The following is a 14,536-nucleotide window of genomic DNA, read 5'->3' as shown; positions in this document are numbered from 1 at the left end:
CAGTTGAAAAAGGCATCTCTCTTCACATGGATTTAGTGTCTTCAAGAGAAACTTTAGAGAGATCCTTCAACTTCAACAAAAGCCTTCTTCTTGGTCTCTCTTGTTCTCGGTCTGATCATTGCATCATGTCTGGAGAATCGAGCTCTGGTTTTACCGATCATTGCATCAAAGTTGTACCGACACACGGTGGGCGCTATGTTCAGTACAACGTTTATGGACAGCTCTTTGAAGTTTCCAGAAAGTATGTCCCTCCTATTCGTCCCATTGGTAGAGGCGCTTGTGGTATTGTCTGGTAAGTTCTTTTGATACTTTCTTCTGATCAGTTATCAAAGCCTTCCTTCTTCTGTATTTTCATAGGCTCTTGGTTCTTGAATTTCAGTGCTGCGGTGAACTCGGTCACTGGAGAGAAAGTGGCGATTAAGAAGATCGGTAATGCTTTCGATAACATTATCGATGCAAAGAGAACTCTACGTGAAATTAAACTTCTCAGGCATATGGATCATGAGAACGTAAGCCTTAAGCATCATTTTTCACATTTAAAAACATCTTTTAAGTTTCTTAAATTTGCTAGATCTATCAAGTGTTCCTGATCTTCAGGGTCGAGACAAACAGAGGACTCCTCTTTTTTTCTTCTTTAATTGATATTTATCTAATTTTCAAGCTTTGGATTTGTTCTTTAGGTCATAACCATCAAAGATATTGTAAGACCTCCTCAACGAGATATCTTCAACGATGTCTACATTGTCTATGAGTTAATGGACACTGATCTTCAGCGAATCCTTCGCTCTAATCAAGCACTGACCAATGATCAATGCCGCGTAAGTCTTTTTGTGTTGTTGTAGTCAATAGTAAAGTCATGGTACTCTCTGATATGATCTTTGTTCTATGTACTTGTCTTCCTGTTACAGTTCTTTGTGTACCAGCTGTTACGAGGACTCAAATACGTGCACTCCGCCAACATACTACATCGTGATCTAAGGCCAAGCAACGTGCTACTTAACTCGAAAAACGAGCTAAAGATTGGTGATTTTGGGCTTGCTAGAACAACTTCAGACACAGACTTCATGACTGAATATGTAGTTACCCGTTGGTACAGAGCTCCTGAGTTGCTTCTTAACTGCTCAGAGTACACCGCAGCTATTGATATTTGGTCTGTTGGTTGCATACTCGGCGAAATCATGACGGGACAACCTTTGTTTCCGGGAAAAGATTATGTTCATCAGCTTAGGCTTATAACAGAGGTAAGATAGTAAAGTAAAAAGCATTAGTTTTCCACTTGTCTGAAACTGCAATGCCCTTTTGGTTTCACTTAAACCATTTCTTGAAATTAGCTTGTAGGCTCTCCAGACAATTCCAGTCTCGGGTTCCTTCGCAGTGACAACGCAAGAAGATACGTCAGACAACTTCCGCGATACCCGAAACAGCAGTTTGCTGCTAGATTCCCGAAGGTGCCCTCTACCGCTATTGATTTGCTGGAGAGAATGCTCGTATTTGATCCTAACCGGCGTATCTCAGGTAACAAACAACACGAAGTTCCTTAAAGAGAATCATGTGGTTTTTGTTGCAGTTGGATTTTGGTTATCAATTTGTTTATATCTGCTTGTGTTGTGATTGTAGTCGATGAAGCCCTTGGCCATGCTTACCTATCACCGCACCATGATGTGGCTAAAGAACCAGTGTGTCCGACTCCTTTCAGCTTTGATTTCGAGCATCCTTCTTGCACAGAAGAACACATAAAAGAGCTTATCTACAAGGAGTCTGTCAAATTCAATCCTGACCACTGAGAGAGAAACATGTTTTTATGATTTGAGTTCTTTTAAAGTCTGCTCTGTTTGATCTCAGATTCCTTTATATTAAATCTAAACTCATTTTATCTTTGATTGAATAAAATAATTGCTATGATGAAAAACACATATGTATTCTATATCTTAAGCTACTGCAGAGCTTACATACCTTTCTTTAAATCAAATTTTTTTTCCAACTATGGATCATATATTATAGCAATTACCAAATTACACGGGGACTAGAGTCTTGTGTAAGAATTTTTCTGTTTGTTAACCAAAACAAACAGAAACAACGTTACTTTGACGGCATCTCTCTGTAACTCTGTTCCATTACGTCTTCAACGAGTCTAACATCGTCCCTAACATCGTCTCCTGAGTTCTTGTCTGAATGGCAAGGTGCTACACTCTACAGTAACACGGTCCCCTGATGTGATGTGCCCACATTCAGGTCAATAATCAATGGATACGTTCGTGCTGGACGAGTCGATGATGCCCTCAAACTCTCGATAAAATTGGCGCTTTTGCACCTGCGCAAGGTTTCCATCTATCGGGATTAGTTTATACTATTGATATCTACTTCCTGTTAATCTACTTTATATTAGTTGGTAACTTTCACAAACTCTGAAACATTTGACGTGTACAAAACGTTATAATTTTCATAATTATAAGATTAAGGACTGATCAAAACTAAGTAAATATTAAAACACAAGATTTTGGTCTATGTATATGTTTAAATAAGTTCATCTGGTGGTGATTGTCTGATTGAGATGACTCTTGTCTCTGACCAACACGTAATAAACTATTTCATACTATAAAAGTATAAACCAAATACATCTTAAAACCAAAATACCAAGATCCCTCATATCTCGGCGATAACACCGTGTAAAAGTCACGCGCCAAGATTCTTCATGATCAGAATCGCAATAATTTAGCAACCGTTCGATTCACGCGTGAGTAACATTACACTCCCGTGGCGCGTGGTCTAAAACTGATAAAAGTAAAGAAACGTAAAGCCAGTATTTTTTTCTTTTTAGTAATTAATAAAATAAAAGTCCGTATTGAAAAATCTAAGACGAGGAAAATTCTCTCGAGTGATGATGAAGCTCTTCTTCTTCTTAGTCACACTAATAATAGTCTAAAACCCTTAAATTCTCAGAAATATTCCACAATGGCAGAGATTTCGACTCTGTGTCTAAGAACTCTCGTATTCTTTTCATGGGCTGTTTCAATCTGTAGTTGTCTTCAAGATTCTGGGTCAGACAGTAGTAATGGAAGCTTCTTCACGGTCTCGAGCTTCAGGTACCCTAAATCCGAAGTCAGGCCCTATGATACACGTTACATCAGAGGTTTGTTATATCTGATCTATTGCTCCTTTTACTCTCTTTTTACATGGCGTCAATTTGAGATTCATTCAAGCTTTTTTCAGCTGCTTTTAATTATTTTAAAAAGGTGATGATGATCAGTTCAAATTCAGTGGATGGATTTTGATTTATCACATGAGATCAAATTCAGGGTCTGTTTAGTCTGATCGTTTCAATAAGCAGGATCTTATTTTGGACTACTGTATATATATTATATACGTTTCGTATGATCTTCCCAGTTTCATGCTCTCTGATTCACTATTTGATTCCGTAACAGTTGATTTGCCTCCATGGTTCTCATCGTTGAATGTAGTCATCGAATCTGATGTAGGCATCGTAAGTATTACCAAAATTTATCTCCAAATCATTATCATTCGATTTGATTGTAGTTTTGGTATTCAAAGTGCTATTTATTAAAAAAAAGTGCTATTTATTGATTCCTTTTTTTTTTTTTTTGGATTTGATTTTGGTAGACTGCAGAGAGCATTCCCAAGATTTCGAGAAGTCTTCTTCCTGTAATTTGCTTCAGAGATGGTAGTCCTCCTCTCCCCGATGCCTCAACCAACGCTCAGAAAGGTTTAGGTACGATTTAGGTAAATAAGGAATCGTATAGTTTGCTCCTTTCTCTGGTCAAAGAGATCACACTACCTTACTATTTTTAGGGAATTGAGAATGTGTTTTTTTTTTAAAATATTCCTCCATGTTTTGTAGAGCTAGGAAGGTTCTTCAATGGATCATTTGAAGGAGCTGAAGATATCGAGATTGCAGAACAGTGTTACCCTATGCAGAAGAACATATCTCTGAGATTGACCAATGAACAGGTTTTCACATTACTCTAAACCTTGTATGTTACTACTTTTCGAGATGATGAGTTTCTTTTATCAACGTTTTTGTTTCTAGATATCACCGGGAGCTTGGTATGTTGGTCTTTTTAACGGAATTGGGGCTACTAGGACTCAAGGGAAAATGGTATGGTTCTATGTCACATTCTTTTATATAACCTCAGCTTTTATTGTTTGTTTGTTCTGCATTAGATTTCTTATACTTGGATACTTGCACAGATTGTTCGCTCCTCGGCTTTTTCATTTAGTGCCAACATTAGTGTTGAAGGTTGTAAAGCCGCTACAATGTGGGGACCTTTCTGCAACCAGACCATTTATCCGCTTTCATGTTCTCGGTTCGATAACCAGACAGGAAGTGTTATTTCTTGCTCTGATTCTTTCCCTTCTTCTTGTTTGAACGGTGCTGAAACAAAGACATATGCTTTAGATGTAGATGGAATAGCTGAACAATTAGTGATTATGGCATCCAATGTGAAAGTAGATTCCAATGAAAGTTACCTCATGTGTTATGCCCGTTTTGGAGCCATGGCTTCAGAGACTCTACATGATTACGCTGCTGATATACACAAAGTTCCCTTAGTTATTAAGAAACCGAAAGCTGGTCGGTGGTACATTTTTGTTAGTTTATCTGGACGGGAGAATCGGCTTGTACAGGGCACACATTCTAACTCTAAGGTCTGCTTTTCAGTCAATGTTAAAGTGCTTGGGTGTCCCGTGGGAAAAGCAGGACCGAATTGTGGGCAGCAAATCTACATGCTTCAGGTAAGTTGCTCGAAAATCTTCTTAATTTGTCAGATTGGGCTCTATACTTATTGGAATTCTTGAACACGACACATTTTATGCAGGCAGTTATGAGGAGAGGGTCGTTGACACCTTTTGAATCATATTATTTGCCGGTCAATGACGCTTCACCTTCAGGCTCAAGCACAGCTTTCCCCCTCGAACCCATTATCAGCAACTTTTCCTCTATTCCAGAATTAGACACAAGCACATGGACTTATTTTCTCATGAACATCCCTCAAGGAGGTGCTGGTGGACATATACACTTCAGATTAACATCAGATTACACGATACAGTATGAAGTTTATCTGAGATTTGGTGGATTACCCACTCTTGAGGATCGGGATTATTATTATGTGAATCGAACAAGTGCCAGCCGCTCAATGTTCTTCTCATTGTATAATTCTAGTCAAGAAAAGATTGATTTCTACATTTTATATGCTCGGGAAGGAACATGGTCACTTGGGTTAAGGCAACTCAATAATTCCACGGCTCCTGCTGCTTCCAGAGGTCCACCTACTCTGGTCTCTCTTTCTCTTGAAAGATGTCCGAGAAGGTGTTCATCTTATGGGCAATGCCGATATGCTTTTGACGCTAGTGGATTGACATCTTACAGGTTTTCTTATAATCTCGAACTAATTGAATTTGTAAACATATGGAGAGTAAATTATTTTGAGAGTTAAATTCTTGTGTTGTGTACTTGTGTTTCAGCTTTTGTTCTTGTGACAGAACCCACGGAGGCTTTGACTGCAGCATTGAGATTGTGTCGGACCAAGGTATCTTAATCTATCATTATTTGAAACTTTAATTAATTTTTCTGTACTCATGTGCTTAAAAACCTGATGCAGAACATATTGTCCAGTCTATTGCTCTCATTGCATCAAATGCAGCGGCTCTTTTGCCAGCTTATTGGGCTCTTCGGCAGCGAGTAATTTTCTTGGTTTACACTTATATTTCGAAATCCTGGGTTGTTCCTTTTTCTCCATCTAAAAGCTGCTTATTCATGTGCTAAACAGGAGTATCCAGAGTGGGTTCTGTTCACATCCAGCGGAATCTCGAGCGCTCTGTATCATGCATGTGATGTAGGCACCTGGTGTGTGTTAAGTTACAATGTTTTACAGGTACGGGTAGTTGATAGCTGCATCATTATCATCTTTTGTTTAAAATTATACTTGGTTACGACTTACGAGATAGTATTGTTTTTGCTTCAGTTCATGGATTTCTGGCTCTCTTTCATGGCGGTGATTGGTACCTTTGTGTACTTATCCACGGCTGATGAAGCAGTTAAGAGGACAATACACACAGTTGTTGCCATTCTCACAGCTTTATTGGCCTTGACCAAGGCAACAAGGTATCTGAGATGTTTGACTGTGAATGGTTATGATAAATAGCACCTTGATACTATTTTGAAACTGTTACATCGGCTTGCTATCTATTTGCAGGGCGTCGAATATTATCATTGTGTTAGCAATTGGTTCACTTGGACTCCTCATCGGGTTTTTGGTAGAGTTTGTGACCAAGTATCGATCATATTGCGGGTCGGCTGGATTTTCATTGAACATGCTCGACAGGTCAAATAACGAAGCCATTCTATTTCCTTTCTTGAACATAAATTCACCACAAAGTGATGAAATCATTATTTATTTGAGTTCTGTCATATTCTTGTTGTAGGCCACGGGCAGTCAAAGAATGGTTTAGTAATTTGATCAAGACGCTCAATAAGCGGTTTCGCTGGGACTTTGTCGCGGCTGGTCTTGTAGCCTTCACGATGGCAGCCATAAGTTTCAAAGTAGAAACCAGCTCGAGTTACTGGATTTGGCACAGGTGTGTGATGTTAAGTTTATTAAATATGAATAATATCATTGTATCACTTCCCGGAAGGTTGACTTATAAAAATTATGTGCAGTATTTGGCATTTCACAATCTACACATCTTCCTTCTTCTTCCTCTGTTCGAAGATTGCAATTGTAAATAACGAGAACCAAGCCCACAACGGAGCAGACAACTACGAGTTAACAAGGCAGGACTCGGTACCAAGAAACTAGGAAAAGTATAAAGATAGAGGCTTTTACTGGATTCTTTCTGTATCTTGTCCTATATACCAACCAAAGAAGTTTAAGAACAGAACACATACATGGTAATGGGTAAATATATGGGTTTTTTGTCTCCCTTACTAGATTCTTTCGGTGTGGCATCTGAACTTCACTACCAACTTGTGTCTGTAACGTGTCTGTAATCTTGTATGTTTATACACACATAGTGACAGGAAAAGATCACTGGAGTTGTCCAGTTGCATCATTTATCTTAGGCCTAGACGATGTAATGTTTTGGTACAATGAGAGGCTTTGGCATTCTTGAGCAATCTTGACTTCCATGGCTTTTTAGGCTAATTGAATGTAGCTGTGTTTATGGTTATAATTGCTAGACTAAGTTGTCCCCTAGCCAGCTGCAACCTGGATTTTTGGGATTGTTGCAGTTTCTCCTCTCTGTTTTACGCAGTAGAGCCGCTTCATTCCAATGGCCTTCGGAGACATAGGCATTTGACAGGATGGAGTAGTTAACAGGTTTTCTCGGTTCAATCTCAAGAAGCTTCTTCGCACCCCATTTCATGGATTTTCTTTTCTCATGGATGTTACATGCTCCTGTGAAAGCTGCCAAAGAATCAGTGCTTGGTTCTATGGGCATTGACTTTAAAACATCAAATGCCTCGTCGATGAAACCAGCTCGACCAAGAAGATCGATCAGACAAGTGAAGTGTTCTGCCTCTGGTTCTAGCTTGTAAACTTTAGTCATTTGTTTAAACCAATGAAGCCCTTCTTGAACTAATCCTCCATGGCTACACGCAGACAGGACCTCTAAAAAAGTGATCTTGTCTGGTTGAAGTTTCTGCAGCATACTTTCAAACATTCGCAAGCTTTCTTCTGCGAGTCCATGAGAAGCCAAAGCTCCGATCACTGAAGTCCATGAAACAAGATCAGGTTCTCGGATCGAATGAAAACATAGAAGTGCTTCAGATAAATTTCCCGTCTTGGAGTAAGAACTTATCAGAGAATTAGCCACCGACAAGAAATCTGCAGAGCCCTGTTTAGTAACAATGGCTTGCACTTGCTTAATCTCCTGAATTGCAGAGAATTTTGTGCAGGAACTTAAAACACTTGCAAAGGTAAGCTCATCTGGTTGAAGATTCTCTTGGAGCATTTGACCAAAAAGTCTCATAACTTCTCTTCCGTTTCCATTTTTTCCAAAACCCACGATCATCGCGTTCCAAGACACTACATTTCTCACAACCATTGATTCAAAACAACTGCGAGCATCACTCATATGGTTACCCTTAGCATACATATTGACCAATGCAGTCGCCACTGGAATGTCAAATTGAAATGACAGTTTGAAGACAGTGGCATGAATCTGCTTCCCCTGTCGGATCCCGCACGCACTGAGAAGACTTGAGAGAGTGAAATCGTCACCTGTGAATCCGTTTTTGTCAGAACCCATCAGCTTGAGTAAACCAAAAGCTTCATCAATCATACCGTTCAGAACATAGGAAGAAACTAAAGCGTTCCATAGCACCAAATCTCTACACAAAACCGCCTCAAAAACTCGTCTGGATTCAACAATGTGACCGAATTTCCCGTAGAAATCAACGAGAGTAGTACTCAGAAAGCAACTTGATTCGAGACCTTGTTTCACTATAAGACAGTGTAATTGGATACCAGCTCCCACATCGTTAGAATCAGTACACAACCGGATCAGCCCGATAAATGACACATGATCCAAAATCACCTCACTAAGAAGAATCCGGCTCAAGTAACAAAAACCTAGATGAGCTCTGTGGTTGGTGTCACCGTCTCGGTGTAGGACCCCGTGAATCAGTATGTTCCAAGTAACAATATTTCGCACAGGCATTTCGTCGAAGAGCTTATCTGCATCCTCGAAGCCTCTGCTTTTGGTGTAAGCTTGCAAGAGCTTGTTTTGAAGGAACAGAGAGTTGTAAGTTCCTTCTTTTACCATGACCCCATGATGCTGTTTCAGGTCAAAGCTAGCAGATAACTTCGATACAGAGGATATAGCTACAGGTGAAGAAGAAGGAAGGGTTCTGATGGCTCGCAAGGAAGATAAATGATTTATGAACTGGACAGTCATGATCGAGGTTGATCGGAACGTTAAACGCATCTCTACCGGATATGAAAACAAAAAAAAAAGACGGCCTGGCGGGAAAACGTCCGACTTCATTCGAGTTTCTTTTTACTCTCGTGACGAGACGAGCCGAGCCGAGCCGAGTCGTTTCTCAAGACGTATTTATTATTACAGACTTACAGTAAATAACATAATTAATGGCTAATTAATACATTAATCAATAAAATAATTAGAAAACATAAAAAAGGGATGAAATATAAAATTTTAATATTTTTTTTAATCTATGTGAAAAACCTTAAACAACAATTAATAAAAAACGGAGGGAGTATTATTTAAAATTTTTGATATAGTTTTATTTTAGGGAATTTTGTCATCTATGCCAGTTTTGAAACTCAATCTTCTCTAATTGCCATTTTTGAAAGCTCATTTCAAATCCTGCCACAAAGAATTTAGTATGGACGATTTTGCCCTCATGCAAATGTTTTGGAAAAAACAAATCAAAATAAAAAAGAAATTTTGTCCACGAGATCTGGTCCACTAGATCTTGTCCACAAGATCTGGTTCACTAGATCTGATCCGACATAACTATTTCGAGTCTAGTCCACCAAAATTGGTTCGTCGAATGTTGTCCATCTATAGAGAAATGAATCTTGTCCACCATAAACGCATCACTTGTTTTATCACCGGAAGTGGCTATGCCTCGCTGGAGTTTGTCCACTGGATTTGTCTGCCGGATTTGTCCGCCGGAGATCGTCCATCGAATCTGTTCTATTAGAACTATTTGTTGTTGGAAGAAGAAAAAGAAAATGAGAAGGGTAACATGGTTTTTTTACATTGGATCTATGGCATATTTTGAAAGGAGTTATGAAAAATGCCATTTTAAAGAAGATTTGGTACTGTTCGTGGCATTCCCCACAATTTTCTCTTTATTTTATCAACTTAAGAAAAAACCTCTTAAAACATAATTTTATGTAAAATAAGAAGAAACCTGAGTATTCTAGTATTACTTTTCTAAAAACAATCTTAAATGTCTATTCCATTTTTATACTAATGATTAAAAATTTGACTTCACATTATATTCATAGTGAATATTAAATGTGTATAGTTATTACTTATTTGATTAAAAAGAAAATAAGACTAGTTTGTGACCATAATAATGGCTACCACAAACATGTTACAAGGCCCAAAAAAAAAAGGAGTAACGAAACCACAAAATGTGCAAACCTCTCAGTAGCTTTTTGGTTAGTAGTTGTAGTATGTGTTGCAAATTTGTAACTCAACCAGTGGGTTAAAGAATTAACCAGAGTTAAAACGTCATATGACAGCTAATACAAAATTTTTGATGATGGTATGGGATTGGTCTCTCTCTCTCTCTCTCTCTCGTTTCCAAAGCGTCGTTCATATATAAAACCCGTAGTGCCTTCATTCAATAAAACCCAATTTTCTACATTTTCTTAATAACAGCCAACAAATTACAGAAAGAAGATACCATTTTTTTTTTATAGAAAAATATAATAGAGAGAGAGACAAGGTTAGTGATTTCGCATTATCATAATCTGATTTCTTTAGTTCGATAATTTTGTTGCTTGCAAATTTCGTATTTCTCACATTGTTTCTTTTTTAACAATTTAGTAACCCTAATTTTGAGAGAAAGAAAAGAGTTCGATTTTATTGGGAATAAGGGTCTGTAGATAGAGAAAATTCGATTTTTGACCCAAAACTTCTTCTTCGGTCACCATCCATCGAAACACAAACCTCGAAAGAAAAAAGAAATGGCGGGCCAAGGGGAAGTAGGAAGCCAGTACAGGGTTTTGCCAAAGGGAATAAAATTTCCCTAAATTTTCGATTTCTTTTTTGTTGTGTTTCCCGCTTAAAAAAACCCTAATTCCGCCATGAAATCTCAGATGTCTTAATCGTAAGTTGATGCTTCTTCAGTCCCTGGATCTTGTTGTTTCTCTTACTCGTCGTCGAAGATTCCTGGGTTTTTCGTTTCTCGTTGGATTATTGTTTTTTTCCTGTTTTGGGCTTTTGTTTCAGAGATAAATGGGATCTATCATTAATGGTTGTAGGGTTCGTTGTTCGTTGTTAATGGCGGGTTGGTCGATGGTAGCAGGCGAGGATGCCGTCGATCGTAGCAAAACTCCGAAGACTCTCGACGCCAATAGGTCTCCTGAAAGTGTTAACCCAGAACCTACAGGTTCAGGGTTTGAAAAGAAGATTAAGGATCTCATCTCCTTGTTCCGACCTTTACTTGAATCTTTCCTTTGCGAGTTCTGTGCGTCCGATAGCTTCCGACCTCTTCCTCCGATGACTGGCGACGGGAGAGTCGTTGATTTGTTCAATCTTTTTCTCAACGTGAGTCACAAAGGCGGATTTGATGCAGTTTCTGAAAATGAATCATGGGATGAAGTTGCTCAAGACTCTGGATTAGGGTCGTATAACTCTGCATCTGCTAAACTGATCTATGTTAAGTACCTTGATGCACTTGCTCGATGGTTGAACAGAGTTATTGCCGGAGATACTGATGCTAGTAGCCTGGAGTTGTCTGGAATCTCGGATGATTTGTTGGCTAGACTTGAATCTTTTTTATCTGAAGTGAAAAGGAAATATGAGCTGAGGAAAGGTAAAACTGCAAAGGAGTTGGGAGCAGAGCTTAAATGGTTTATATCAAAAACAAAGAGAAGATATGATAAGTACCATATTGGCAAAAAGCCTGGTTCGAATGATGCTGTGAAAGAGATTCAGGGTTCTACGCTGACAGAAAAGAGACTGGAGAAGATAAGGATCCTTGAATCGGGTAATCAGGAATACTCTTCCCCCGGGAAGAGAAAACGAGAATGTCCTTTAGAGACGTTGAAATGGTTAAGCAAGGTTGCTAAGGATCCATTTGACCCATCTACCGGTCGTATGCCAGACAGATCAAAGTGGGAAGCTTATGGAAGTGAAGAACCATGGAAACAACTTCTTCTGTTTAGGGCCTCAAGAACATGCAATGATTCAGGTTGTGAAAAGATTTGGCAGGTGGGTATTTAGTTATACTTTTTTGAGATGAACCTATAGTTATTTAGGTTCTATTATTGATTTTAACTATGCAGATGTGATTTTTGCCTGTAGAATTATGAATTAAAATATTTTAAGGAGTCTCTAGTAGCAACTTAGGAAATGCTGCTCTTGCTTTTATCATATGAAATTTGGTGCTTGATTATGTCTACTTTCCTATATCCCACGATGAGAATGCTTTAGCTTTAGTGATGTATTACTTCTAGAGAACATTCTCTATGCTGTCTCCCTGCAGAGAGGCTGTGAATCATGTGATTGAAATTGTGATTGTTTGCCTGTGCTCTCTGATTTCACCACTGTTGTTTCATTCTCCATGTTTATTCCATTCAAGTCTTGATAATTTGCTCATATGTTTCAGAAACTTCAGAAGATGCACCCATCCCTGTATGATAATAGTGCTGGACCTAGTTACAATCTAAGAGAGAGAACGAGTTACGATGGTCAGTTTAATGACAAGAAATCTTCTGGGATTGGCTCTGATTCAGATAGTTCAGATGAGGAGGATAGACCACGTACTCTAGTTGGGTCAGAGTTTCAAGCTGAAGTACCAGAGTGGACTGAGATAACCCCTGAAAGTGATTCAAAGTGGTTAGGCACTCGGATCTGGCCACTGACCAGAGAACAAATCAACAAGAATCTTCTTATCGAAAGAGATCGTATTGGAAAGGGAAGACAGGATTCTTGTGGCTGCCATAATCCAGGATCTATTGAGTGTGTCAAGTTTCATATCACTGCAAAACAGGATAGACTGAAACTTGAACTTGGTCAAGCTTTCTACATGTGGTGTTTTGATGTCATGGGTGAAGGTACTCTTCAGTATTGGACAGACATAGAACTGAAGAAGATAAAGTCTTTGATGAGTGTTCCACCTTCACTTAGCCGAGCTTTCTTCGATCAGGCCAAGGCTATCCTTCCGTCAAAGAGCAGGGGAAAAATTGTGAGCTACTTCTACAATGTGTCCCTTTTACAGTATAGGGCAAACCAGAGTAGAATTACTCCTCATGATATAGACAGTGATACTGATCAATTCTTCATGGGTGCAACAGATGCCGAAGAAAACGCATCCCAGAAACCCCCCCTGCTTTCGCCTAAGAAAAAAAGATGTTGATAGCGTAGAGCCTCTATAAATCACCCTTGTTGAGATTCAATTTGGTGCAGCTATTTTCTTGTTTTCTTTCCATCTCGTTTTTTGGTCTTCATCCTCGCATCCTCTCAGCAAATATTCTGGTTTAGGTTTTGAGGTAAATACTTGCACCTCTTCCTTGATGATTCTACAGTAGTATTCTTTTTTGTTGTTGGCATTGCTGAAAAGGAATGGGCTTTGCGAAAACTGTGAATCGCAGAAGAGAAGATTTCTATAAGTACAGTAAGAGATATTTGGATTAGTTTAGTTTTCAAAAGATGCAAAAATGTAATTGCTATATGGATTTTTTGTTTGTTTCCATTGGGGGAAAAAAGAAAGAGAAGCGAAAATATCACAGTTCATGGTTTTGACTTTTGAATATCACAGCTCATCACTTGAACAATTTCGACCTTTAGAACTGCAATGTTTACAAAGAAGCTTATTTGATTATCAATTAAATGATATTTTCAATAATGTAATATTTTTCTAAGTCAGTTAACAAAATTAATTTAGAGATAATAACCAGTTGGTTTACTAATTTAAAGAAAATCATTGTATCTTAAACCCACAAAATTCTTTTTGACCCAAAAAAAACCCACAAAATTATGATAAAAGAACCGATGGTTAATGTTATTGGGTAAGATATTTTTTTAATGGGCTAAAATGTTGTCATAAATTGGGCCAATTGTTAATGTAGCGGCCCATAAAAGACCCAAATAAAAATATTAATATCATTATAGTTAGGCCACGCGCATCTAAATCACGTTGTCGTAACCCCTACGAAAATGGTCGAAAGTACCACTGATTCCCAAAATTTGTCTCTCAGGCGCGTGAGCTTGTTTTCCTCTTTTTTTTGTCAGCATCTCATTTTTGGTTTTGTTTTGGTGGTTTCGCATTTGTGATTACTAATTACTAGTAATTTAAATATATCTCATATTCTCTCCCTAACTTATTATTAATCGACGTCCAAAAAAAAAGTTATCATTCATTAATGCCCAAAATTTAATCTACTGAAAACATTTTAGTAATGTTATTGTATATATACTTAGTGTACAAGTTAAGAAACTAGAATGATGATAAGGTTAATGCATGTGGACACGTTATTCATTTTTCTTCTGTTTAGAAAAACAAAAAAAAAATGTAATTTGTTGTCCTCACGTCTGTTATAGTTGCCAATCCACATACTCACATAGGTAGTTTATTTATGGCTCATCTTTTGTTTTTAAAGATAATTTCTCTTCTTATAATGTCATAAATTAGCTAACACCATCAATTTTCTTATTCGTTTTATTTCTAATAATTGATCGTTCAAAGATTCATTTTCTTCTTTATAAGAGAAGATATGTTAAGAATTTAAGATATGTATAGATAAGCTATCAAAATGTATCATGCCATTATGATAACTATTAATAAAACTTTAATATATTCGTGTTTACAACATTTAAATCT

The 14,536-nt window shown here is 38.0% G+C and overlaps 4 protein-coding genes across 9 annotated transcripts; 3 read left to right on the top strand and 1 right to left on the bottom strand.

The window, feature by feature from the left end:
• The first annotated feature begins 26 nt into the window (after positions 1-26).
• On the top strand, positions 27-1,976 carry LOC17890091 (mitogen-activated protein kinase 12). The gene is made up of 6 exons (XM_006295815.2): positions 27-292; positions 380-509; positions 681-818; positions 909-1,241; positions 1,332-1,515; positions 1,618-1,976. Exons 1-6 carry the CDS (start codon positions 27-29, stop codon positions 1,782-1,784), a joined length of 1,218 nt encoding a protein of 405 aa, XP_006295877.2. The 3' UTR covers positions 1,785-1,976.
• Positions 1,977-2,872: 896 nt separating this feature from the next.
• Positions 2,873-7,074, top strand: LOC17889131. 4 transcript variants are annotated; one of them, XM_023783714.1, is made up of 15 exons: positions 2,873-3,130; positions 3,423-3,481; positions 3,619-3,727; positions 3,857-3,966; positions 4,046-4,114; positions 4,207-4,588; positions 4,676-4,749; positions 4,833-5,383; positions 5,479-5,543; positions 5,616-5,695; positions 5,784-5,888; positions 5,979-6,118; positions 6,210-6,338; positions 6,439-6,591; positions 6,674-7,074. In XM_023783714.1, exons 1-15 carry the CDS (start codon positions 2,953-2,955, stop codon positions 6,810-6,812), a joined length of 2,343 nt encoding a protein of 780 aa, XP_023639482.1. In that variant the 5' UTR covers positions 2,873-2,952; the 3' UTR covers positions 6,813-7,074. The 4 variants fall into 4 exon arrangements, with proteins under 4 accessions (XP_023639482.1, XP_006293672.2, XP_006293673.2 ...); XM_006293610.2 differs by having other exon boundaries at positions 4,207-4,749; positions 5,497-5,543; XM_006293611.2 differs by having other exon boundaries at positions 4,207-4,749.
• A 103-nt stretch (positions 7,075-7,177) lies between these two features.
• On the bottom strand, positions 7,178-9,006 carry LOC17890292 (pentatricopeptide repeat-containing protein At2g46050, mitochondrial). The gene has a single exon (XM_006295423.2). The coding sequence runs from the start codon at positions 8,998-9,000 to the stop codon at positions 7,189-7,191; it is 1,812 nt and encodes a 603-aa protein (XP_006295485.2). The 5' UTR covers positions 9,001-9,006; the 3' UTR covers positions 7,178-7,188.
• Positions 9,007-10,435: 1,429 nt separating this feature from the next.
• On the top strand, positions 10,436-13,449 carry LOC17888536 (AT-rich interactive domain-containing protein 1). Of its 3 annotated transcripts, none has more exons than XM_006293851.2 (3): positions 10,436-10,819; positions 10,974-11,925; positions 12,323-13,449. In XM_006293851.2, exons 2-3 carry the CDS (start codon positions 10,993-10,995, stop codon positions 13,070-13,072), a joined length of 1,683 nt encoding a protein of 560 aa, XP_006293913.1. In that variant the 5' UTR covers positions 10,436-10,819; positions 10,974-10,992; the 3' UTR covers positions 13,073-13,449. The 3 variants fall into 3 exon arrangements, with proteins under 3 accessions (XP_006293913.1, XP_023640864.1, XP_023640863.1); XM_023785096.1 differs by lacking the exon at positions 10,436-10,819 and having other exon boundaries at positions 10,826-11,925; positions 12,323-12,901; positions 13,011-13,449; XM_023785095.1 differs by lacking the exon at positions 10,436-10,819 and having other exon boundaries at positions 10,826-11,925.
• The last annotated feature ends 1,087 nt before the right edge of the window (positions 13,450-14,536 follow it).

This window comes from Capsella rubella, unplaced genomic scaffold (genome assembly GCF_000375325.1).
Source record: "Capsella rubella cultivar Monte Gargano unplaced genomic scaffold, Caprub1_0 scaffold_4, whole genome shotgun sequence".
Lineage (NCBI taxonomy): Eukaryota > Viridiplantae > Streptophyta > Magnoliopsida > Brassicales > Brassicaceae > Capsella > Capsella rubella.
This window is presented reverse-complemented; position numbering and strand designations above follow the sequence as displayed.